Source organism: Etheostoma cragini, chromosome 23 (assembly GCF_013103735.1).
Source record: "Etheostoma cragini isolate CJK2018 chromosome 23, CSU_Ecrag_1.0, whole genome shotgun sequence".
Classification (NCBI taxonomy): Eukaryota; Metazoa; Chordata; class Actinopteri; order Perciformes; family Percidae; genus Etheostoma; species Etheostoma cragini.
The window spans coordinates 15,140,229-15,166,046 of NC_048429.1; the positions used below are offsets into that span (position 1 = coordinate 15,140,229).

Here is a 25,818-nt window from a genome sequence, read left to right on the forward strand (position 1 = left end):
CACATAACCGTCTAAATGCTACAGTATTTTAGAGCTTTTTCCATGGATAGGAAAATAAAAACCCTGACCTTAAAACTAGGGCTGCTGGATTATGGGAAATTTGAAATATTTCGGTCGATAATGAAATCAAAATTATTTAAAACGATTACTCTTTGACTTTTGGAAAGATGTTGCATTCATTGAAATAAAAAAAAAACACCTCAAACCTGAATACTTTTCCCAATTAGAACACAAGACAAAATAAGAGTTGACTTGCAAAATGTAATGGGCCAAGTAATTGTTTTTCTCTATTACGTTGCGATTAAAATGCAATGATTGTGCAGCCCTACTTAAAACAATTGCAACAACACAAATGTGAAAATCAGTACAAAATCTAAAGTGTTCAATGTGCTGACATATCATTTAGGTTGCTCTATATGTCACATTATTCAAACAGTGAAGTCTGACAGCACAGTTTAAAGGTACCCAGTAAAGGGTTCTTGTTTAGATGACATTCACTCAAACACAGTGTGCATACTTCAAACCTGAAAACATGCTGAACACATTTTCTTTCCTCATAAAACATTTGTAAAGCTTTTGTTTTCTCAACATTTGTAAACTGTGCATTTTTTATGTTTGCTAGCGTGTAGTCCTCTTAACAGCACTGTGTATCACGCGGTCCGCTGCGTGTTACAAGCAAAATGGGGACTGACTCATTCAGACACTGGTCCACAGCAGTACATTGGTCAAAGAGTCCACAGAGTACCTTCATGCTCCCATCTGATTCTGCAAATGGGTCACTTTCATTTTAATGTAGGCTACGAGTCTTTTCGGGAGACAAGATTTTATCCTGGCAAAATACAAAGTAAACTTTATCTATGCATGGGAAGCATGAAAATGGTCTTATTTGAAGAAGATGCTACTTGCACTGAATATTTAATAGAATCAGTGATTTCAGTGCAAAACAGAAAAACTGACCTTCCGAAATAAAGTCAAGTCACTGATAGGTTGGAATTTATGCATTAGAAGTGTCTAACAAATAAGGAGAGGTTTTGAAGGTAACACTGTCTCAACCAACATGTGCAGGACAAGAAGAGTATAAAAAAACAGTTATTCTGATGTTCATTGGTTACTCTTTTATAGACATCCATGTGTGTACCGAGGCGGCTCTCTTTGTCATGAAAGGTTGTTCACTGTTTGAATAAAGCTGCAAATGATCTGCAATCTTTGGAATCTTCATCTTTGAAGTCTCCATCATCATTTCCTGATCTCAACCCAGATATCAGTCACTCTCTCCCATGTCTCTCCTGCACAATAACTAACTGGACATTGCCGACTTGTTACTGAGACTTGAGCTGTTATGACTTTAGGAAAGACTTGACCTGGGCTACTGGAGGGTCACTTGTTATGATGTGCTTTTAAACTTCAATTATTTTTTTTTGGTTAGGTGTCTGGTGAGTTTGCAGAGAGATCGGATTGGAGACGATAGAACGAGATGGGTTGTTGTTGGCATGGATGCCCTTGCCCTTCACTCCAGAAAGTCCTCCCAACCATACAACTATATAGGTCGTTTATTCTTCCCTTCAAATACAACTCACAGGAGCATTTCACAAATAAGCGCCTCTAGTGGTGGGAGGAAGTGATTCCTTCATCATCTTAACCACAGGGTGGAAGCGGTTTAAACAAGTTAGCAATGTTGGTGTGGGTTAAAACCATCTGTTTTGTTACTTACGGGGCGGCTGTGGCTCAGTGGTAGAGCGGTTGCCTGCCAATCGGAAGGTTGGTGGTTCAATCCCGTGTCGAAGTGTCCATGGGCAAGACACTGAACCCTGAGTTGCCCCTGATGCTGCGCATTGAAGCGTGAATGTGTGTGAGTGTGTATCTGATGAGCAGGTGGCACCTTGTACGGTAGCCTCGGCCACAGTATATGAATGTGTGTGAATGGTGAATGTTTTCTGTATGATGTAAAAGCGCTTTGAGTAGTCGTTAAGACTAGAAAAGTGCTATATAAATACAGCACATTTACTTAACTTCCAGTTAGGCCAGTGACACTGAATGCGACGCAGTAGTCACAAAAAAACTTGCCAACTTGAATCCCAGTCTCCTGGGTAGCACAGTCTCATTAGTGTCACGTTTTCTGTTGGAACTGCTCCGATTTAATGTGTCATTTGTTTTATTGTTGATGCTTTTTTCTTTCCTTTTACATCAGCACAATCCATGGGTAACAATAATTTTATTGATGGACTTAAAGGCTGGTTTGAAAATGAAACTGCCCTTCTTAATTTTTTAAAGATAATTTGATTCTCTAAAGTTATAGGATATTTTAATGTTCAATTGGCACTTAAAGAAGGGAAACAGAGTGTAGAAAGAGGCCTTAAAGCTGTAGGGACTTAGGAGGCTTATCTGTCTAATCCCACTCTCACACACAAACACACACACTTACACAGCATGCACACACGCGGGTTAGATGACTTCATTTTGAAGATCGCAAATTCAAAGTGTTCCTCACAAGCACACAGTATCACACACAGGGTACACACACAAAAACACACCCACAAACACCCACCCACCCACACCCACACCCACACACACGTAAGAGACTTATTCGTCATGCAGTACTTTCACACCCACTCGTACTATTCTGTTCAAACAGTGCTGTAAAACATGAAGAGATGACAAGAAGGAAGAGGGGAATTGTAAGAGGAAAGTTGAGGAAGAAAGAGGAGCGGATAAAAGGCTCGAAAGGTTTCAGTGTTGAAACCTGTAACTCTGGCCCCATCTTGAGGTTGGAGTTGAGTTATCACAGTTGATATTTTAAAAAGAGTCTCAAATTGGATCAGGCTCAGGATCAGAAGACGAGCTTGCGAAGATGGAAAATATGAGCGAAATTCTTAGAACTACGACGGGCAAACAAGCAGTAAGTCGGAGTTGTGAAACAGAAAATAAAGAGCAGATAACTTTAATTGTCTGATACCATTTTACATAAAGATTTTGTTTCCAGAATCATGGATTGAAAGCATTTACAGTCACAAAAAGCGCTTTACAAAATGTTATTTCTGAAAAAAGATGGTTTAGATTTTTTTTCCATCAAGTTTTTTATGCTTTTAAAACATATACGGATTTTTTTCAAATGCTGATGCTAATTCAAGCTTCCATCAACAACTGTATAGTTACTGTAAAAATCTGATCCTCTTTCCTCTACACTATGTCCACAATCTGTGAGGGGAAAAGACAACTTGAGAGAGTGAATTTTCAGTCAAAGTTGGCCTGTATGGGTGTTTACTTTGCTTGAAAATGTGACCTGGTTTTCACAGATTTTAAAGTCAAATATTTATCATCAAAATCATTACATAATAGACAAAAATTATCACTTATTTGTTCCACCCTCCTATAAGAAGTGACTACAGCACTGACCAGCATGTGCTAAATGCCACCAACAGGCCGTTATAAATTAGCATGATTCACTTTGACTCGTAATACATAGTTTGGGAATTTAAATTTCACGCTTTCCATGTAAGAAGTATTCCTGAACAATCGGTGCAAATGAAAAGATTGATTATAATATAAATAATAAAAACTCTTCATTAGATTATTTGCTGTCTGACCAGAAGAGTCCAACAAATTCAATAAGTCTTTGCACATTAGTCAAAGTGTTCCATAAAATAGCCATAGACATAATAAACTGATTTTAAAGGCTGCGTTAGTAAAGTAAAGTGATGTCATTTTCCAAACTTACCAGCCTATTGTAGCTGTTCTTTTATTTACCTTTAGCCACATAGTTATTATATCAACATAACAAATGATTATTTAGGAAAAATCTCCTTGTGTGCATATTTTGTGTAAGCACAATTGTCAACCCTACAATATCGCCACAATATCGATATTGAGGTATTTCATTAAAAATATCGGGAGATTTGATTTCCTCCATATCGCCCAGCTCTCGCAGACAAAACAATGTGAAGGGAATGTGTTTCCCCAGCAGGAAAGGACTTTGAATGAGACAACTAGAAACAGGAAGTGGTCTGCCTTTGTGAAAAGGATGAAAATAAAGGGTGTAAAGATCCAATTCCGTAGTTGATTTTTTTGTATGTTTGTTTTTTCAAAAAGGTTTCTTATTTAACCAAAATCGTCATCAATAACTGTTTGAGGTGCTAGGCAGATAGCAACGGGTTGATTTGAGACAAAAGAAATGAAGAAAAAAAACTGTGATGAATGTAACTGAGTTTGGTGTGGATGTTTGACTTGGATTTATATCCTGTTCCTTGTCTCCTCAACATATAATATAATTCATCACATTTCATTTAGCACTTATGGATCTTGGTGCCAAGTCTGCGTACATGCAGTGTCTCGGGTTAAAATCACTCTTCCAGACTCAAGATCCAGCCTTTTTCCATAGTTGAAATGTTTTGTTTTTTAATGTGATTTTCATATCCCATTTCTAAATCATTCATCTGCTGATATTCTTCTTCATAAAAATGACTATATTTCAGATGACCCGTGGTATAAAATTTAAAATCTGTGTTTGCAGGTATACCAAGACTTTAAAAAGTGACTTTTCAGTCTTCTATTGGAACCTTCTTGTAAGACTTATTTACATCAAATACATTTTTTTTTTTAAATGCGTTAAGGAAATCTTAATCTGTCCTACGTTACACAGAGTCCTAAGTGGACCGTTTCTCTACACCCTGCTTGATCCCCAACACCAGATGAACAAACCAGTTGATCTGAACCATCCAGCCCTTTTCCCTGCAGATCTCTATCTGGTCCAGGAGGTGGCGTTGCGCCTCGTCCTCGCTGCGGCCGACTGTCAGCGCCTCGCGGATGTACTCGATGTCCTCCTTGCTGGTCAGCTGGGGCATGCCTGTCAAGGGCCAATAAAAAATAAGTCTCTCCCTTTTCAGACAGGGGAATCAGCATTTTGCTGTATCTATCTATGGCATTATCATTTATCTATTCAGAAATACATCTGATTGTAGTCGTAGCTAGATTCTTTTCAATTCGTGATGCATCTTGTGGCGCATGTGTGGCGGAGGATTGAACAAAACGGGAATTTAGCACAAGCACGCCCCGGGTGGAAAATCGGGGTTAGTCAGCAAATATTAAATGGAAATCCAAACTTAATCTAAAAGCCAAATTTAAAACTGAGCCGAAAAAGGACACAATTTTAACTAAAAATCTGATTAAAAAAACAATGGCAAGACACAAAACCCAAAGGAATAATATATATATACTGTAAAAGGAAGGAAGTCGTACCGGTCATCAGCATCATGGAGAAGAGGATGATGAGCAGGTTGGTGTGGTGCCGAAGGGCGAGGTAAGCCTTCACGCACACATCCTGAGACAGAGATAAAGGATGTATGATTCATACATATTGTACATCCAGACCAAGAAATGCGTGAGATTGGACACATTGCAGGTCATTGCAGGTCACCCAGCCATCTCTCTGATGAACAGCTGACTTCTGACCCACAGTGTCAGGTTCAGCTCTGGCCAATAACCGAGTAACACTGTCTCTACAGCCCCTGTTTACTGGTTCCACTATTATTCTATTTATTTAGTATTTATTCATAATTCTCATTCTCATATCTCACTTGTTATTCATTATTTATTCATCATTCTCATTTCCTATTTCAGAACTGTTCATAATGATCATACTGTTCATATTATAATATAATAACTTAATACTATTTATCCCAGTACCAATTGCACTATGTTCCACATTTTAATAATTTTTATTGGACTATTCATTGCACTCATCTCTCTACATTGTTTCTGTTTAGAGTATGTATACATTAGTGTGTCTATATTAGTGTGTATATATGGTTTGTTTGTTTGTTTTGAATGTGTAAGCACATTGTGAGCAACTACGCTCAAACGCAAAAGGAAATTACTCGTATGTGTCTTCATACCTGGTCAATAAAGCTGATTCTGATTCTGACCTCTTGGCAAAGGTGGCTGTCCTCAGCTCATCGTATTTCTTAAACTCTAACAAGCTGATTTCTGCAAATATATCCCATACAGATCGCCCTTCCTGGCCTACTTGATGTTTAAAAAATGGCGGATGGATATTTGTGCATGTGGTTTAACAGAACTCCCCCCGGACACGGAATATGTCTAGTGTATTCACATTACTGCACCTGGAATTTCTGGAAGTGGGGGCTACTTTTCTTTCCCGATGTTCCCATGACATACAGGAAGTCTGGTGTGAGCACAAAGGGAACCCACTCCTTACTGATTCCCATGAAACTCTTGTAATTCCCCAGGATGTGACCAAAGTCGATGTGGAAGAGATTCCCTGCAGAAACACAAATGGGATTGGTTTGGGATTGGTTTTTCCTCAACTCCATGTTTAATTTCTACATATACAGTACTTAGATCTCAGGCCACATAAGCACATCTCTAAAATAGAAGACAGAATATTGCAGAGTGATTGAAGTCATGTAAATTAGGGCTGAAACATGCTGGCCGGAAATTCCGTTTAATATTGAAATCAGGTTTAAAAGAACAGGTCAGGTCTGTTTACTGGCGTTTATCAATTTTTTTAATTAAATTGTAGATGTAGGTTGAAAAAATAATGAGATTCATTAAGACTTCATATATTTTACAGATCATTAGAGGTAAGCTGTTATCAATAATTTAATAAGAACTTGCTTAACAAGATTTAAAAATAGAGATTTCTTTTTAAACTGCAATACTTGCCTTGTATGAAATTGTATACATGTATATTTTAGTACAGACAAAAGAAGTCATTACCAGATTCAGTGATCATGATGTTGTCATTGTGGCGATCCCCAATACCCAGAACGTAGGTAGCCACACAGTAGCCACCGCAGGAATACAGGAACCTCTCCACAGCCTGCTGGAACTGGAAGAGAGACAGAAAAACTGTCACACAATAAAACTAACCTTAGTGTGTCATCCAGGCCATCGTAAACTCCTTTGGCAATAACTGGGGCTGCAACCTCGAGCTTTGATTGGTAAGCTACAGAGCAGCTTTTTGCTTCGAAACGTCAGATTCAATCAGGGTGTCCTAGAGCAAGGCATTAAATGGACTCCTCGTTGTTTCAGGAGACCTTTTGAGTGGTAGAAAATGGTTTGGTGCTTCAAGACAGGACAAGTCTCAGGTTTGCAAATGTTAAATTGCTCATTAAATTGTTCACTGTACATGTAATGTAAATATAACTGTGCTTTGATGTACTAGACAAAAAACCTACTGCCACAGTGTGGAGTCACCTTTTCTTTTTAATTAGGTCCCATATTGTTGAGGTTCCATATAAATACTGCGAAAGTATCAAAACTCATCGAAACTGTGCCTTTAAACAAACAGTGAGGGCTTCCGACAGTTGTGATGTCACAACTATACTATATATATGTAGAAAGTCACTCTACATTGCCATTACAGTCATTTCCCAGCTGCATGGACGGCACAGAGACAGCGAGAGTGCAGGTGCAGAAGAACACACAGAAAACCCTGGACAATCAGAGCAGACTGGGCTTTTTCAGGCGGGGGGCTTAAAGAGACGTGCTAAAACGCAGCGTTTCAGAAAGAGGGTGTATATTCAGACAGACAGTATAAGAACAATAATGTATTTTGAACATTAAAACATGTAAACATGTTCTGGTAGAAACCCAAAATACAAGAATGAACCTGACAATGAGCACACCATGGGACCTTTAAAGCTAAATGATGAAGTGTTGCAAATTAGATTCTCAGAACAAAGAAAAGTATAGACACTGCGGGTGCAGGTGTCACAGCACAAAGTAGTGTGTGATTGTTGTGGCGACAGGAAAACCCCTGAGGGTTGCTTCCTTCCTGTCTGTTGCACTGCCACTTCCTCTAACGCCAGATGCACAGAGCAGCAGCTTCTGGAGACAAAGTGTTCTGTAACTGGACGGATGGATGCATTGGAGAATGGGTGTTTCTGTTTTTGGTTCAATAATCTTGATATGGTTCACGTAATCACCCACATAAATAATTTGCATGTCATCTTGTGTTGCTGTATCTCATGAGAGCTGCTCGTGATGTGTACCTTGTCCTCGCTGACGCACTTGTCTCGCAGCCACTGACAGAGGATTTCATCTTTAAAAGCTCCGGTGCTTCCCACAACACTCTGCTGGATGTTAGCGATGGTGGTGGCGTCCTTCACAGTCTCAATCATACCTAAAACAATTAAAACAGAGGCAAGGAAGGCGTAAACCTCACAGAATGACCGTTATAGTCACACTCATTTGTTCTCCACTGAATATCTGACCTATTTTGTTTCCAGTGGAGATGCAGCCGTATGGTAACAGACAGAGATCCAGTGATTCCGTCTCCCAGATCGACTCCATGATCAGCAGAATCTGAAGGGACACGAGGAGTCTCAGTAAGAGTCTTTCTGCAATGATATGCTAACTTCTGTCATTCTTTAAAAATCCGTATGCAGACCGTTTGCAGAGCGGATGTGCCACCGGCACAACACCATGAAATGTCAATCCATTATTAGCTATTATCAAAGGACGCAGACACTCTTAAAACCAAATACAATCATTGACTGTCATTAAGTAATTTCTTGGGCTTTGAAAGAAATAAAGACACTTTATAATCCATTTATGTGTAAAAGGGCCAGGCACACCTTGAAGTATGACAGAAGAGAAGACTTTTCTATTTTTATGCTTGAAGAGCACATCACCTTGGTCCAAATAAACACTTACACGCTGCACTCATGCCCGGTGTAGTCAGTTTCATTGATTATAGTGAATGCGCAGTATTGGGAAATCCGCTCTGCATACCCTCAATGTTTATGTGTTCAATGTAGCCGGCCCGTTAGAGACACACTCACCTGCAGGATGAGCATATCCTGTCGGAGGTCATCGCCGTCTTTGAAGATGATGCCGATGGGGTCTTTGGACAGAGTGGTGGGGTCGGCCCTTTTAAACTGCAGCCACAGTGGCTTCTTCTTAGACGCCATCACTTTACACTGCTCGATCTGAATGTGCATGACCAGTCTTTATGTAACAATTCAGCCATATAGGCATTCACATGCTCACATCCACTTTTGTTTTGTATTGATTTCACCATATAAAACTGGTTTTGTGTATTGGTTAATATTGGCTTACCACTTGCGGACACCTGGGTGTGAGTTAGGGCTGCCCCCCTCTAAGTTGATTAGTCAACTTATTGGCGATGGTTGATTCATCTTTTTTTTTTTGTTATTTCCTACAAAGTGCCATATTTACAAGAAACATATGAGCACATCTCTAGTAAACACAAGATTTATAGAGGTGCTTTTGCATGATTCTTTGTAGAGAAACTTAGTTTTACAGGTCTGTCGATTAGTCTGCAAAATCATAGTAGTGTTAGTCAACCAAATATTTCTTTAATCGAGGGCAGCCCTACTAAGAGTGTGTATGGTTTTCTCCTGTGCCTGTGAGTGTGTGTTTGTCCCTCACCAGCAGGGCTCCAGCTCTCAGTCCAGGATCATAAGGGACTCGGAAACTCTTCGGCAGACCGGACGACTGCAGGGTCTCCAGTTTCTGACGCAACTGAAACACCACTGACAAGCACAGCACACACACGGCTTAAGCTTCACTACTTTCACTATGTTTTATTTGAATCCTCTCTAGTCTTTGTAGAGGAATTTGCGTCATGGAATGTAGATATTGTACTTATTAAAAAAAACTATGTGACTTCATTTCAAAGCAGCTAAGGGAATTGAATATTGCAGGTTAGTGTCAGTGCGTTGCTACAGAGCTGCAGGATGGCACCTTGTGCTGTAATATCACACTTGTCAGCAGACATGGCCTTGACCTCACGGGTGACTTTCTGCAGAGCCTCCGTCATCTCCACCTGCAGAGCATCAGTTCATCATGTCAGTGACTGAAAGAGCCGAATATCAGACAGACTGCAAATCTGAAATGTGTGTTGTTGTTGTTTTTTTTACACACACAATTTTGTCTCAGAACAAGGCATGAGCTACAGGATGTCTCACCTGTTTCCTGAAGTCCTGCAGCATGTCCTCACCACAGCCTCTGAGGTAGGCCTCCAGCAGGACAGCATACCTCTGCTGGTAATGCATGGACTGAGCGATCTCACTGCGCAGGAACCAGAAGAGAAAATGACCGATACGCTTACTCTGTGGAGAGAAAACAATACTGATGCTGGTATCCATGCGGCAACATTTCTAAATTAAATATTTGACAAACTCTTTTCATCATTGGGAGAAAGACAAGAGACAGATGAATGGGCAGATGGACAGAAACCACAGGACACACACAATCATGATACACTTCAAACACTGAATGACAGTGTGAGAAAGACACAGAGACAGATGTTGGTCCTGCTTACTCTCAGAGCTGTCTTCAGCAGGAACCTGACCAGGGCACTGTCATGGTAGGGCTCAAACTTGACCGCCTGCAGGACACACGCACACACACACACACGGGTTGTTGAGTTGACATTTTGTAAATTCTGATTTAAACTGCACCATATGGAGTTTTGGACCAAGTAGCGGAGCTGCAGAGCCACATGGCAACATCACAGAAGAAGAGGACCTTATGATGATGTTACAAACAGTTAAAGCAACACTATGTAACATTTCCCGCTTTGGTCCCTCTACAGGTTATCTCACTGGAACTACAGCTTGCACGGCTATAGTATTGCTTTAATTCCAGAGCATTGTAAAAACAAAAAGAGAAAAAAAAGAATAGTTTCATCTGATAAATCACTTAATATGAATATGTTGGAGAGCTTTGGCGTGTCATTTCTTTTCATTAATAAAAAAAAGATTCAAATTGGATTCAACTCTGTTACGTTGACATGGAAATGGCCAAGAAATATTTTTTGTGATGCACCATGTGTTAAAACAGCTGTTGGTGTGCTGTCATGCTGTTTGATCACGTTCTTCACAGGGTACCTTTAACAGACACTGAGTTCAGAGGTAATAGTGTGGCGAGGCAGAAAGAGGGCAGTGACAGTTAAAGGAAGTGCGGTGCAAACACAGAGCTCACTGTGCTCACACAGGACTGCTATTCAAATGTTTTAAAACTAAAGAAAGCAGGGTGTGAATACACAGCTCAAACAGATAGTAGACAGAGGAGTAAAGAAGACAACAGCAGTGCAGTTAAACTGTTTCCTTGATATTTTGATCACGTAATCTGACAACTAAAAACCTTTTACTGCAATTTTGGCCGCTACAACACAATGTCTTCAATGAATATTGTAGACTAGGGATGCAACTGCTATTTTATTTTTGTGATCAATTAATTCATCTCCTACTTTTCAGAAATAATGACTCCAATATGAGCTTAAATCTAATTAAATCAAACCTCGATGAGTGATTGAGTCTATAATGTGTCAAAAGGAATAACAAATACCATATTGTCCTCAAAGTGTTTCTCTGCTTGGTTTTGTTCTGAGTCAGTGTGACATTTTTGCAAAGCAAGTTATCATTCTTTTTTGGAAAGAATCCGAATCGGTATTTTAAACAAAGCAGCAGAATATTTTTCGATGTGTACAAATATGTTTTGGAAAGATACTGCCTACATATCACTAAAGTCCATCTGATATGGAAACAACAGTATACTGTACTTTAGAGGTGCCAGTCATTTTCCTATCAGACCAAAAAGGCTCTTTGTTGGCCGCAGCTCAAAATTCATATGAGTCATAAAAAGTTGGCCATGCAAACACATCAGAGGATGAACATGCAGCATGTGTCTGCTGAGCTGCCGCATTCCACAAGCTGGTCAAATAGGGAAACTGTGAATCAGCCTGAAAAGGAGAGTAAATTCGGGACTAAGGCAATATTCATCATCATTCAAATATTGCAACATTTGTTAAACCGTTCTGAATTCAGTATAGAGGTCCCCGCCTACAAATCCTATCCTACAAACTAAAAAAAACCCATCTTTGTTTGATACAGATCCTCGCAAAAATCACAATATAATCATATCATCCTAACTCGAATATTCTTCAACAAAAATGAGATACGAAAATGATCATTCCCTCCAATTTCGTGAATCATATCGCAATCGCAATATCAGTCAAAATAATTGCAATTAGATACTTTCCACATACCGTGCAGCCCTAGCGCACGCTCTACCAGGGGAGCTTTCAAGGCACCCCGGACCAGGAGAGTTACTTAAATAAGTCAGTATGAAAAAAAAATCTAAACTAGCAAAGAACACACACCTGTACGAGCTGCAGAAGGTATCTGAGCACATCATCATCTTCCAGCGTCTCCAGCTTCCTGACGGCCATTGAGCGAACCTGAGCATCTGAGTAGTGGCAGTCCAGCAGCTGCATGGCCAGACCAACGTCCAGACCACTGGACAGGGACAACATGAGGACACGTGATGGGACACTGACGCTACAAAGGACAGACACATGTAGTGGCACTGCAAACACCCTTTTACCTGCTGTCCCACGCGCTGCTGCGCTCCAACAGACGGTGTGTTGCCAAAACATCTTCCTGTTTCCCCCACCTGACTGAACCCAGGAGTTTTGGGTAGGCCCTGAAGACAGGGAGTCAAGAAGACACAATTAGAGCAAAAGCACAATCATTATAATAATGAAAGACTTACCACAAATTTTCAGGGAGAAAATTTCAAAACTTTTCCATGACTTTTTAAAGGACCAATAATACAATTTCCATCCAACATTCACAACATAGAACACAAACATACCTGTGTAGTATAATTTACTCCAAATAAAAATTATTATATTAAAACTTTTGTCAATCTCAAAAAATTTGAGATTGAATTAGAGCTACGTTACGTCAACAGCTACAGAAGATATTAAAGTGGAAGGTTATCCACGGAAAATTACTGTAACAATTCATTTCATCAAACAACAAAATTCCATGAATTTTCCATAATAAAGGATTTTACTAATTCCATGACTTTTCAAGGTTTTCCATGACTCTGGGAAACCTGAATATAACATTTATATAACCCACAGTCTGGACTTTATACCCAACATTTGCACACACTATATATTATATTATTTGCACAACACGATTCAGCCATTTTGTATATATTTGTTTATGTACTTATTTTTTATTTCTGTTGGAGCTATTCATTGTTTTGTTATATTTAATAGTTAAATATCTACCAATTTACTTTTTATTTTGTTTTGTTTGAATTTTACAGCTGAAGAAGTTTTGATTGTATCATTGTTATCTTTATTTTGGTTAAGTATCTGCTGGTGGGTTTTTTTGAAAGTACCATACACCCTAAACTACCAGGTGAAGTCACCATGTATGAGTAAGCAGGGATGCAGCAGAGAAACACTGGGGAGGGCTGATGTTTTTTTATCCTAACTGGGAAAATAAAGCTCAAAACATGCCATCTTTGCCTGGACAAAAAGAAGCTTTTTATCTCTGTGTAAGAGTCGTTCCTACAGTGCCTCAGTGGCTGTTTGGTTTTGAGTTTGTTTTTGTTCAATCTAAAAGCTCCACTACAATTTCATATTATTGTTGCATATGTTTGTTTATGTATGCACCAAACCACCAAGGAAAATTCCTTGAAAGTATTACTTAACTGGCACTTAGGTCTGCACGATTCGGGGAAAAATATGAATGACAATTCTTTGATGTTTACAATTCTTCACCATGACAAAACAAAACAAACTGGCAGTACCAAACAGATTTCTTTTGGCACCTGTAGCGCATTGTGCATCAGCACAAGTCTGTAAACATAGAGGCCTCAATGAAGAGAAGGGGGAGCATTACAGCTCTTTTAAACCTATTTTATACATTTATTTTTTTTTTTTAATCAAAGTTATTTAAAAATTAAAATCGTGAACAGGGGGAATCGAGATCGTGATTTTACAACAACTAACCGTGCAGGCCTCAAGGCAGTTACACTCTTTTTGATTTGTGATTTAGTAGTCCATTTTCTTTCGAAAAACATTTGTCTCACACTGCCAGACTGTCCTCCACAGCGCTGCGGAGGAGGGTCTGGCAAGTCCGCAAAGCATTCTGGGAGAGGAGAAAACGTCCTGGAAATTGGCATTTCTTTAAACCAATCACAATCGCCTTGGGCACTGCTGCAAAATAGGTAGTTTATAGGTTGTTTTCGTCGTGCAACAGAAAACTCAGATTGGGCAGATAGTTAAGCTAGCTGTCTGGATTTACCCCGCAGACATCTGAGGAGCAGTTAACCATAGTCCTCAGATGTCCATCCGAGTTTAGGACGCCAACACAAAGAAAGAGAAAGGTAACGACATCTGGCCGGAATGTCGGACATCCGCATCCACACCTGAGCAATACGGGAAGTGGGACGTTGTGGATATAGACTAGATCTGAATAGAAAAACTACCTGGGGTCGCGCATACACTCATGCCTGAAGTGCCACAGAAGCTCTTTGTCTTCAGGGCTGAGCGGATGCAGGGGGTCTGTGGCCACAATCGCCTCAAACTGTTTCTTCAGGTGGTTGGGCATCTCTCTCTGACCACGCTCCCCTTCCTCGGCGTCGTCGCAGCCAGCGCTGGCGGCGGCGTCCCGGCCCACGTCCCGACTCTTGGGCAGCACCACGGGGTAGCAGTACTTGTCCAGCAGGATGGCGACGGCCATGGCCGAGGCCTTGTCGGGGTTGGTGGCCGAGGTGAGCTTGTCTGCGTTGATGCTGCTGCTGCTCTCCTCGCTCTTCTCGGGCATTTTCCACATGTGGAGGATGAACTCGCCCTGGCGCAGCAGGGAGCGATGGTCGATCAGCAGCAGGTTGACGTAGTACAGAAGACGACTCTTGATCTTTCCTGACAAAACGGAAAAGATGGATACAGAGCCTTGCTCAAATGATTAACAGCATGATACAATTCAATTTTTTCTATAGTATCAAATCATAACAAGCGTTATCTCAACACACTTTACGAATAGAGTAGATCTAGACCACACTCTATAATATACAAAGATCCAAACAATTCCAATTCCCTTTTAGGAAGAAACCTCGGACAGAGCCGGACTACAACAGGCAACTACACCGTAGCAACAACTAGACTGCAGCAACTAAAGCTGCAAAGATTGATAGATTAACCGATTAGTTTTCAACTAGTAAATTAAACGCCAACCATTGAGCGATTAATCAGTGTGAGTAATCTTTTAAGGAAAGAAAATGGCAGAAGTATAGTACAAAAGCTAACAAACCCAATCTTTTGTTTTTTTATCACTGATTGATCCAATGAGGAAAACTGCTACACATAGGTTCTGTATGCTGAACATTTTTTTTAAACATTCTTGAAAAGCACACAGAAGATCCCAAACTAAGACCACTAGTGTTGCGCTGAACCTGGATTTCCAAATAATGGAGGACACAAGAGCTGCAAAAATTAATCAATTAGTCAAGTAGTTGTCAATCAATGAACTGCCAACTACTTTGATAATTGATTTATTGTTTGGAATTCTCCAATTCCATCTTCTTAAATGTGAAGATCTTCTAGTTTCTTTTGTCCTCTGTGACAGTAAACTGAATATCTTTTGAGTTGTGGACACTTGAGAACATCATGCTGGGCTTTGGGAAGACCACTGATCACCACTTACATTTTGTAGAGCAAGCATTCAATCGAAAAAAATAATCAACAGATTAGATCGATAGATAGTTAGTTGCAGCCCTACAGGCAACCAAATGTTGTAGACCTCACCGTCATGGCTGCCTGTTCCCGCTGTATTATCCTGGTAGGCTGAGGATCCCTTGGAGTTTGGCGTCTGGGACTGCTTCCTGCAGACCACCTAGGTGGGAAAAAAACAGTAGAGCAGTAACAGTTAGTGACAGAGTACGAAGATATTTAATTCATCTCCACACCATTTGAATGAAATGTTCACCTGGAGGTTGAGTCGTGCTCCTTTAGGCAGGTCCTTGATCTTAATGTTGAACTCCAACCAGCAGTTCCACAGCACTTCTTCATTGAAGGTTTTAGAGGACGTCCTCTCCTGAGAGAGTAAAGACACAGTTAAGCCCTGCTGTCCAAAACGTACTGTCTGTACGTTATTTCTGACATTTTCGGTTATAAAGCCAACATTCAATTGTTCAACTTAGATAGGCGGGATTCTCAGTTCTGGTTTCCATAATCTTGTTTAAAGTTGTCGCAGGTTCAAGTCCCCGTACAGAGCAAAGTACAGAGTATACTGGTACTGGACTGGTAGCCAGTTCACCTCCAGGGCACTACCAAGGTGCTCTTGAGCAAGGCAATTAACCCCTCCTCCCCCCAACCACTCAAGGCGCCTGTCCAGCCCACTCCCTCTGACATCTTTCCATTTGTGCATGTAAGGACCTGAGCATGTGTTTGTGTATTTCAGGCCTGTGTGTGTTGGGTGTTCCAACAACATAGTGTAAACTGTAATTTCCCCACTGGGTATTAATAAAACAAAAAGTATTTATTATCATTAATATTATACTGTCTGTCTGAATATACCTGTATTCACCCTCCGTCTGAAACCCTCCGTTAAGCGCTTTTCTCTTAAAGCACCCCTCCCAGCCAGCCCGGTCTGATTGGTCAGCATTTCCGGCTTTTCTTCATCTGCACTCTAAGAGCCTCTGCACCATCATTGCAGCCGGGGTATGACTGTGACACCACTTAGGCAGCAATTTCTACATTTAAATAGTATAGTCGTGACATCACAATAGTACGGAAGTCCTGACGGCTCGTTTAAAGGCACAGTTTACAGTTTTAAAAGGGTGGAAAGGAGAAATGGAACAATGAAGGGCTGACGTAAAAATATATTTGCCTCACGATTTAGCTGTCCTAAAATCAATATAGACACCGATTGCCATCCTCAGATTTTTGTTGTTGTTTTGATTACCTGGGCTAAAAGCTGTTGGCCGTGGAAGATGCTGGCTTCTATGAAGACAATAAACTCTGGGATTTTGGGGAGAGATGGTATGTCGATACCCAGCACCTTCACTCTGAACTTCCTGTTACAGTCCCACATGGAGATGGTGAACACTCGTTCATGGTCCTTCTCATCGATGGTCAACTGCTCATGGGTACCTGACAAAGAAAAGTTAGGAGGATATTTATTAGTACCAAAAGTGCACTGTGTTTACATCTTCCATATCCCAAGAAATTGGAATTGATACATCATGAAGTAATAAACACAGTATGCTTACCTGCAACTCCGGTGCAGTCATCCACTTGTGCCCAGTCCTCCTTCTGAACCAGATCCAGGTCTGTATCTGGTGGTGCCTCCAGAACCAGGTGGATTTCCTCCCCGTTCTTCAGGCACTGACGGATCCAGTTAAAGTCCTGCAGCGGTTTATCCCCGTACAGGTACTCCTCCCTGTGTTAACAGACACTGAGAAGCTTACTTTCAAGTTGTAAAACCTGACATATTATTGATTGTCTGCTTGTGAATTACTCTTATACTTCAAAGACAACTTTATTACATTGACTCCATGTATAAGTAGCTAGGGTGTGTCTTAGCCTCGGACATACCTTCCACACACACGTAGCACAAAGTCGGCCTCGCACATGTTGTCAGGAATGCCCAGCAAACTTCTCTTATTTGCTGTCTTGGCGAGAAAGCTCACCAATACCTAAACAAGATGGAAAACTGTCAGAAAATGGTAGTGTCCTGTTCAACATGGGGAAAACATAAGACAAACCTATGAATCCCACTGATTATCGACACTAGCTGTATGTGTTTACTAGGGCAGTTCGATATGAGGAAAATATGAACATCGCGATACCTATATCAATTGCAATAAATAAACATATATTGAAGTGCAGTTCTGCTGCTATGATACAACAAACCTCTTGTTGAATTCAAAACAAATGACTGGAAATCCTTCTCAACATCATTTTATTGAACAAATTAAACATTGAATTGAATTTAAAAGGCACCACTAAAAAAATAATGAGATTTACATTTTAAAGTGCATTTTTCTACAGCTAAAAAAATTGGAGAGTCTTTCACGGTATTTCACAGCCTTTCAAAATGATTTTATTGCGCAAGTTGATATCACGATGACGATAAAAAACAACAACAGTACATTATGTAGCCCTAGTATTTATCCAATATTTAATTAAACAGATTTTTCCCATCTCAGATGTACATTTTCTGTTTATCCAGGCGTGTTGGGGAGGGGGGGGGCATTGAGATTTGTTTAAGTATTAAATGTAAATAAAGTGTATACTTTTACTGCTCACAAGTCCCATTTTTACTTTGTCACAGCCTTATATCGGAAACAGAACCCCGTCAAAGAAGCCCGATATTTGGCCAAATCCAAAGCCAAATTCTGGATTCGGCACATCGCTGATTAAAAAAGATGTTAAAAAACGGTAGAAATGACTGGTGTCCACATTGGGTACCTGTGCTGGCGTGTTGTCGATGGAGACCTTGATGGTTTGGCTGGCTGTGCCGATGTGGATCACCACCAGAATGTGCCCGTTGCTGATCTGAAGGAGCAACAAATTAACAGACAAAAGAAGGAATGAAAATCAAAAATAAAAGAAACAAAAAGTACATTCAAATAACTAGAACTTGAAGGAAGAAGGAAATAAACTTTCCCACCAGATTATTTACAACTTCCTCGTGAGTGAGACCTCGGAAAGCAAGTTCTTTTCAAAAAAAATCTGTTCATTTCACTAGAAACACTTTGATTTGCACAGAAGTTTACTTACAGACAATATTGCAAATTCATTCTATATATAGAGCAAAGAACATATTTTGGAAACACTGAACTCACACAAACACTCACACACACACACATACACACACACACACACACACACACACACACACACACACACACACCTTGCTGAGCAGGTGCTCGGGCAGCGGCTTGCGGGTGACCCAGGGGTCCATGGAGTATAGTTTTGCGTCCCGCTCAGACAGCTGGATGCGTCGCGGCGTCAGCAGCTTCCTGCGGGTGAACTCCAGCTCATCGTCGTGTACGTTGCTGACATCAGTCACGTCGTAGCCAATCAGGTAGTTGAGGTAGCGCTGGTACTGCTGGGACTCGTCCGAGGGCTGCGGGCGGGGAACCAGCTGGATGCGCCCCACCTCCTTCTTCAGGGCTTTTCAAAAACATCAGTCATGCTTCATCGTCATCAACAATTTACTTCCACAAACATTCCAAAGTTGTTCCCGGATAGAAAGTCGGTGCTGCGACTCAAAGCCGGAACTTAATTTAAAACAACCGTATGCCTGCGCTACTCTTAAAAGCCAAGTGTTTCCAAAAACAAGTGTTTCTGTTGGTGGTGGGACTCCCTGGAACAGTTTATTGAGTTAGTTTAATTGAGTAAAAATGTCACACAGTTCAAAATGAAACATAAAAGTGCATTCTGGGGGTGCCTGGATAGCTCACCTGGTAGAGCGTGCGTCCCATGTACAAAGGCTCAGTGTGTCTCGCGGCAGCCGCAGGTTTAACTCTGACCTGCGGTCCTTTGCTGCATGTCATCCCCTATGCTTAACATGATTCAGTTTTGTTCTGATCTATTAAGAATTGAATTGTGCTTGCCAAATATACTTCTAATATTAGTGTTATTGTTGTTTTATTAAATCAAGTAAATGATGGAATAGCCATGTTTAGTTCAGGATTTGTTTGAGTTAAACCTCTGAACAGTTCTACTTAAATTGCAAAGTGAGCGGCAGCCAACGGGGGGTGCATCATGTCAGCAGGATAATTTAAAAGGCAAGCGTGACTATCATGCGTCTGCACTATTTCTGATACCGTGGCAGCAGAAATGTTGGCGGGGCAAGCCGCCACCACAAAGTCAACATAGAGGAAACACTGAATAGTAACTTGAACGACTGATTGATCTGCAAATGGTTTGGGGATTTTGACAATGTTTTCTGTTGCAGGGTCGTATGGTTGTTAATTGAAAAACAATTGAAATAGAGCTGGGCAATAAACTGATATTATAGCGATATCATGATTTGAGACTAGATATTGTCTTTGATATCGTAACATTGTAATATGACGTAAGTGGTGTCTTTTCCTGGTAAGCGGCTGCTTTACAGTAAAGTTAAGTCATTCTCTGAACTTACCAGACTGTTGTAACTGTTCTTTTAATAGCCTTAACCAACTTAGTCATTATATCCACATTACTGATGATCATTTATCAAAAATCTCATTGTTTAAATATTTTGTGAAAGCACCATTAGTCAACACTATAATATCATTGGGGTATAGATATTGAGGTATTTGGTAAAAAATATCATGATATTTGATTTGCTCCATATTGCCCAGCCCTAGATTGAAAACACATTGATAAGTATTATTTTGTAACTGCCCGACCGATAAAGGATTTTTAAGGCCGATACCGATACAAATATTTGGTTAATTTAAAAATCCATTGTTCCAAAATATTGGCCAATATACAGGACAAAATAGTTTTTCAAAAATCCAGAAACGCGTAACAACACGTAAACAGATTTCCCTAACGTTAGTTAGTTGTAGTTATTTATGAGTTCTCACTAAGATAATATGATAATGCAGTTTAAAAATAAACTTGTTTGTTTCATTGTCAAAACAACAAAACAAATATATATAGAATATATAAAAATACTGACTTAAGATATGAAACTTAGAGTCTTTTGAACACTCATAACATGGTTGACCGTCCGTTTTTATTTTATTTTTTAAATATTCATTTATCACAATCATTTATTTGTCATTATAAACGGTTCTGATGATTGAATATAATTATTTAATGCCAATACTGATATTTTGGAAAATGCCTAATTTCAGTCGTCCTCTAGTAATTAAAGATGTATGATGCATTTAAAAAAGGGTAGGACCCAAAAAGCCTTTTGCTTCTTTCTACTCTCTTTTGGGACAAGAGTATTTTTTAAAGATTATTTATGTATTGTGCTTATTCTTTTTGTTTATACTGAACTACTTTAGTGTCTTGTGTATTTGTTGATTCTTTTGTATGGAAATAAACTATTGATTCATCATCACAACAGAACGACTGCATTTCTGAGTACATTACTGCATCGCCGGTTGGTGCTGTACCTCTCCAGTAACGGATGCAGTCCAGCGTCTGGAACACCTGGTGCTTATCGTAGATCTCGCACACGTTGCCTTTCTTCTGGTAGAGCAGGATGCAGTGGTCCGGGGAAAAGCGCTGGTAGAAGTCCTGACAGAGGTTCAAAGTCACCGCCTTCAGCCACACCTGAGCTTTCACCTGCGAGACAAGACACAACAAGCTTCAACGATAAGGGTTGACCGTAAGACGCCAAGTCGGGCCAGCAAAAACGTAACTGTCATTCACGCTTAAACCTCTGTTTATGTATTGCGAGTAATATCGTTAACGCGATTTTCAACAACATTATGGCATATTGCAAATTTTCCTCATATTCTGCAGCTCTAATGTCATTAATTACATCATCGTTTTTTTGCCCCCCCTCCCCTTGCCCATGTTGGAGGATGGCTGTTTATTTGAATGTGCCGTTGGCCAATCAAGAACTGAGTTGGCACTACAGACGCGTGACTGGTGGCTGTCTTGAAGAAGAAGAAGAAGAAGAAGAAGAAGAAGAAGAAGAAGAAGAAGAAGAAGAAGAAGAAGAAGGAGCCTGTATTGGAGCTAAAGCAAAAGAGATTGTTTAAAGCGTCCTGGAAGAAGAACTCCTTTTGGCAGCAGGGAGTCCAAGACATGTAAAAGAGGATCATTTTTCAAAGGAACGTCTTCATTCAGCAATCAAATACTGGAGTGATATGATAAAAGCAAGCATCATCTTGCATCTCAAATATAACAATGAGTGCTATGATGCTATGAAAGGGAGTCACACTAGTTGCTTGCTTTTGGAAGAATTAATAAAATTGTTGGGGCTTTGTAAATTATAATGTGGTCTAGATTTACTATCTGTACCTGTAAAGTGTCTCGAAATATAACTACTGTTATTATTGGATACTAGAAATAAAACTGAATTGAAATCAAATTGACTTTGAGACTTTATCATTATTTAATAACCACTAATATAGTTAGTATAAATTTACTTTGTGCAAGTAGAATTTGTTTTCGGGCAAGTGATAAGAAGAAAAAACTCAACAGTGAACTCTGAAATATAATGCATGTTTAAAGCCACAGAGAGAAGCCTTTTAAGTTCCATCAGGATCAGGGCTGGGTACTGAATTGATGCCTTTTAGGCACCAACTGAATTGCCTCTAAAGAATTGAGTATCAAAAGATTCCTCGTCATTCAACACCAAATATTAATATGTAAGGAGTCAATCATTGAGCCAATAAGCATGCAGCATGCTTGTACCAAGATCTAAGAATGTTTGCGATTGGCTGTCTAACGTTACACATCGTAGAAACATGCAGGAAAAACTCTACGTTACACAGACACGGGGCTCACATAGGAGGAGCTGAACAATAAATAAAAAGATCTGTGCCGTAATGTAAATGTGATTCCAAAGTAACAGTACTTCTACATGGTCACAATTAAAGGGTTATAAACGTGTCTGGAAAAAAACCCATCTGTGCCGTAATGTATAGTCATTTGTTTTTGTTTTATAACATTGGTATCAAAAAAGTATGGTTTAAAAACCTTCTATCGAGGTTACAGTATTGGTATCAAAATGTTTTGACCGCTACCCAGCCCTAATCCTGAAGAAACCCAAGAATTAACAGTAAATCAGGAGACCTGTTCCACCGTCCAGTTTCCAGCCACCTCCAGCAGCAGAGTGTCGGGGCTGTTTCCGCCTTGCGCCGCCGTAGGGAGGACAAACTCAACGCTGATCTGATCCATGGAGGTGCAGGACGTCGACATGATGGCCTTCTTTCTCCTCCTTCTCCGCGTGTCTTCTCGCAGGGCTTTGGGTTCTTGGTCGCTCACCAGGATCTGCTGTCCGTCCATCGCCTAGCTGGTTAGGGACAGAAAGAAAATCTATTCTGATCCAGTACACATCTCACCTTCCCTAAGAGGCACGTTGATCAAAGAAGAAGTGACAGCAATGCCAATTATTCCCCACCACATACATGAATATATATTGATAGAGAGATAGATATTTGTAATACCAGCCACCTGTGCATCAGGGAACCCTGATATACGACCTCTGAGCTACTTGGCCATCAACTCTTTTCATTTCAGCTTCTTTGTAAGTCTTGTTCCTGTAATTGGTAGTACGACTACCATTTGTACTCACTGTTCCATTATCTATATTGTGACTGTTATTGCAAATGTGCATCACACCCCCAACCGGCCCGTCAGACACCGCCTACCAAGAGCCTGGGTCTGTCCCGTGTTTATTCCTAAAAGGGAATTTTTCCTCGCCACTGTCTCACTAAATGCTTGCTCTAGGGGGAATTACTAGAATTGCTGGGTCTTTGTAAATTTTAGAGTGTGCTCTAGACCTACTCTATCTGTAAAGTGTCTCGATATAACTCTTTTTATGATTTGATACTATAAATAAAATTGAATTGACTTAATTGGATGTAGAATGTTAAAATCACGCTGCTTTTCCCAGGTGAGTGGCCTGAAGTAAGGCCTCAAGTAAGTACTATATTCTTTGTCAACTAATCAGCACATCTTTTAATGGTTTTGTCTATATGTCAGAAAACAAATAAAAAAATGTCTGTCATAATTTTCCAGCCCCAACAGTCCAAAGACCAAAGATGTTCAGTTTGATATTATATAACACAAAGTAAACGCAGCCACTCCTCACATCATGAGATGCTAGAATCCAGAGAGAGATGGACATTTTTGCTTAAACATATGAATCAATTCTCAAATAATTGCCCATTTCATTTGATGTAAATCGCCTTAATGACTAACCGACTAATCGTTTGAGCTTTAAACTGCAGTCCCAGCAGTATTTTTCTAAAACAACTAGGGCAAACCAATAAAATTATTTATACAAGAAAATGTGCCATTTCATTTACAAAATTTAGGAAAACTATAAAAAGCAGGGCGTAAAGTATGTTTTAAACAAACTACGTTGACTGGAATAAGTCACAGGATCAGACTGAGTTTCCCTTCTGCTTAATTTACACCAGCAGAGGAAGTTTTAAAAGCAGGAAACAAAACTCAACACGGATATGTGCATGGATGGATTTAGCCTAGACTACAACTGCACAAAGTCACACAGTCTGCTGTTCAAACGAATGTGTCAGAAGCGTTATTAGGTCAGTATCAGTAGGTTTAAGTATCCGTAGCGGAACCGTGAGCTAGTCTGGGCTCGGTGAATGTAACGGTCACATACAGCTGCCATAATCGTAAAGGGAGGCGTCAATTTTGTAAAACAAAAACATTTTTATGACTCACCAACAAACGGAGAAGCAGGCGGAAACTAAACCCAGAGCTTTTTGCAAAAGTTTCGGCATTTATGCTACATGAAGAGACGTAAAACCAGAGTAAAAATAGTTATGTAGGCAAAATCTGGATTAAGCAAACGCTGCGCTTCAACTCAGGAAGATTGTCAAGCTCGCGCCGAATGACAAGAAAAACACTTCCGGCTATTCTCTTCAAAATAAACCACATCAGCTAAAATAACTTATTTTTATTTATATGAAGGGTGGACGCACACAGCCATATTTTAATTTTCTGGTTTAAAGTTGGTAGTCAAAATATATGTAACAGAAGGAATAGAACGGTTTAACAACATTGACTAGTTAATGTTCTCCAATCAAATAGCAAGCCAATTAAAGCCATTTAAACTACAAATAATAAATATTCCTATTTACGAATGTGTAATTGTAGTTTTTGGCCACTAGAAAACAATTTACATGATCACTATGTTATAATCATTTTTTTTTTTTATAATTTAGATTGCTTGAGTTTGAGGATTATTTATTATAATTTATTTTATTTTAATTTTTGTGAATGATCAACCAGATATGTTGCTATGTAAACTTGACGTGTGCCGCATCGATGCAGTTCCTGACAGTGACCACTTGAGGGCCGTGAACTTCTGTCAATGGAGGGTCCGGCAACCACTCAAGGGTCAGCTCCAGCAGCAACTCTCCTGACCCTCAATGTCTTCAAACTCATTTTTAAAAACCAATACTGAGGTAACTCTTACAACTCTACAGTACACATATATAGTAAGCATATATAATAAGCATATATAATAAGCATTTAATAGCACGTACTGTACATATTGATTATTTATATGTACATTGACTATATGATTGTTACAGAAACTGAGAATGTCTGGGTTTGCAATAAGTTGTTAAGCCAGTCTCGTGTTCTCGGCTTCTGTTGATTATATTTATTATTATTATATATAATACAATATTTTTAAGTGTGCGTTAATTTATTATGATTTGGCAACACTTTGATTTTACTACTGTCTTAACTTGACTGAACTAAGGATGTATTTGATAAAATATAGGGACTGGAACTTAAATTGGACCATCTCCGTTTCACCCACTCTATTTTACCGTTACTTGTGTTTCTTGATTCCAAAGTAACAGTACTTCTACATGGGCACAATTAAAGGGTTATAAACGTGTCTGAAACACAGGAGAAGGCCATTGTCTTTGAACAGGTTGCTTGACTTAAACTACCTGTTGTACTAGTTGCACTGCATGTGTACCAATTGTGCTGAAGGCTATTGGTCTGTTTTATAATGACACACCAGCACTACACTACATGCTTTTCTGAGTGTGAATGTTGTATTATGAACATTTCAGTTCTTTAAATAGCTATTACATAATCTGCTTTGTGAGATCAATTTTCTACTTTAAGCACATGTTCCTGATTGTTCATTGTTTGTTGATACAAAGTACTGTAATTACTCTAAAAAATAAACTAGATTCAATAATGTATACTTTACTTTATAGTTTTATTATACAGGAGATTAGATGTTTTTCTTAAAGGTCACCTGTGGTACTTTTGGTTAAGCCATTTTTCATTTAAACCCACCCAATGTTTTATTGTTGTGGCGATCATAATAAAGAGAAGAAGCTGCACTG

General features: G+C 39.7%; 1 protein-coding gene across 1 annotated transcript; it reads right to left on the minus strand.

Annotated features, from left to right (window-relative positions):
• Positions 1-4,220: 4,220 nt before the first annotated feature.
• Positions 4,221-24,348, minus strand: pik3cg (phosphatidylinositol-4,5-bisphosphate 3-kinase, catalytic subunit gamma). The gene is made up of 24 exons (XM_034863349.1): positions 24,167-24,348; positions 22,547-22,766; positions 20,914-21,085; positions 18,708-18,970; positions 18,263-18,349; positions 17,387-17,487; positions 17,062-17,231; positions 16,755-16,942; positions 15,777-15,884; positions 15,596-15,683; positions 14,278-14,713; positions 12,373-12,471; positions 12,149-12,284; positions 10,307-10,372; positions 9,951-10,094; positions 9,727-9,808; positions 9,412-9,515; positions 8,802-8,948; positions 8,232-8,322; positions 8,010-8,140; positions 6,733-6,844; positions 6,117-6,274; positions 5,233-5,314; positions 4,221-4,840 (listed from the first exon to the last, which is right to left on the minus strand). Exons 2-24 carry the CDS (start codon positions 22,757-22,759, stop codon positions 4,641-4,643), a joined length of 3,378 nt encoding a protein of 1,125 aa, XP_034719240.1. The 5' UTR covers positions 22,760-22,766; positions 24,167-24,348; the 3' UTR covers positions 4,221-4,640.
• Between the last annotated feature and the right edge of the window lie 1,470 nt (positions 24,349-25,818).

Bases quoted from the DNA above. Each gene is read 5' to 3' on its own strand.
- pik3cg (XM_034863349.1), bottom strand. From the start codon at position 22,759: ATGGACGGACAGCAGATCCTGGTGAGCGACCAAGAACCCAAAGCCCTG. The intron at 18,350-18,707 runs GTGTGTGTGTGT...TTGCTCCTTCAG, and splicing joins CCGAGCACCTGCTCAGCAAG to ATCAGCAACGGGCACATTCT. The intron at 4,841-5,232 runs GTACGACTTCCT...GGCCCTTGACAG, and splicing joins CTCCATGATGCTGATGACCG to GCATGCCCCAGCTGACCAGC.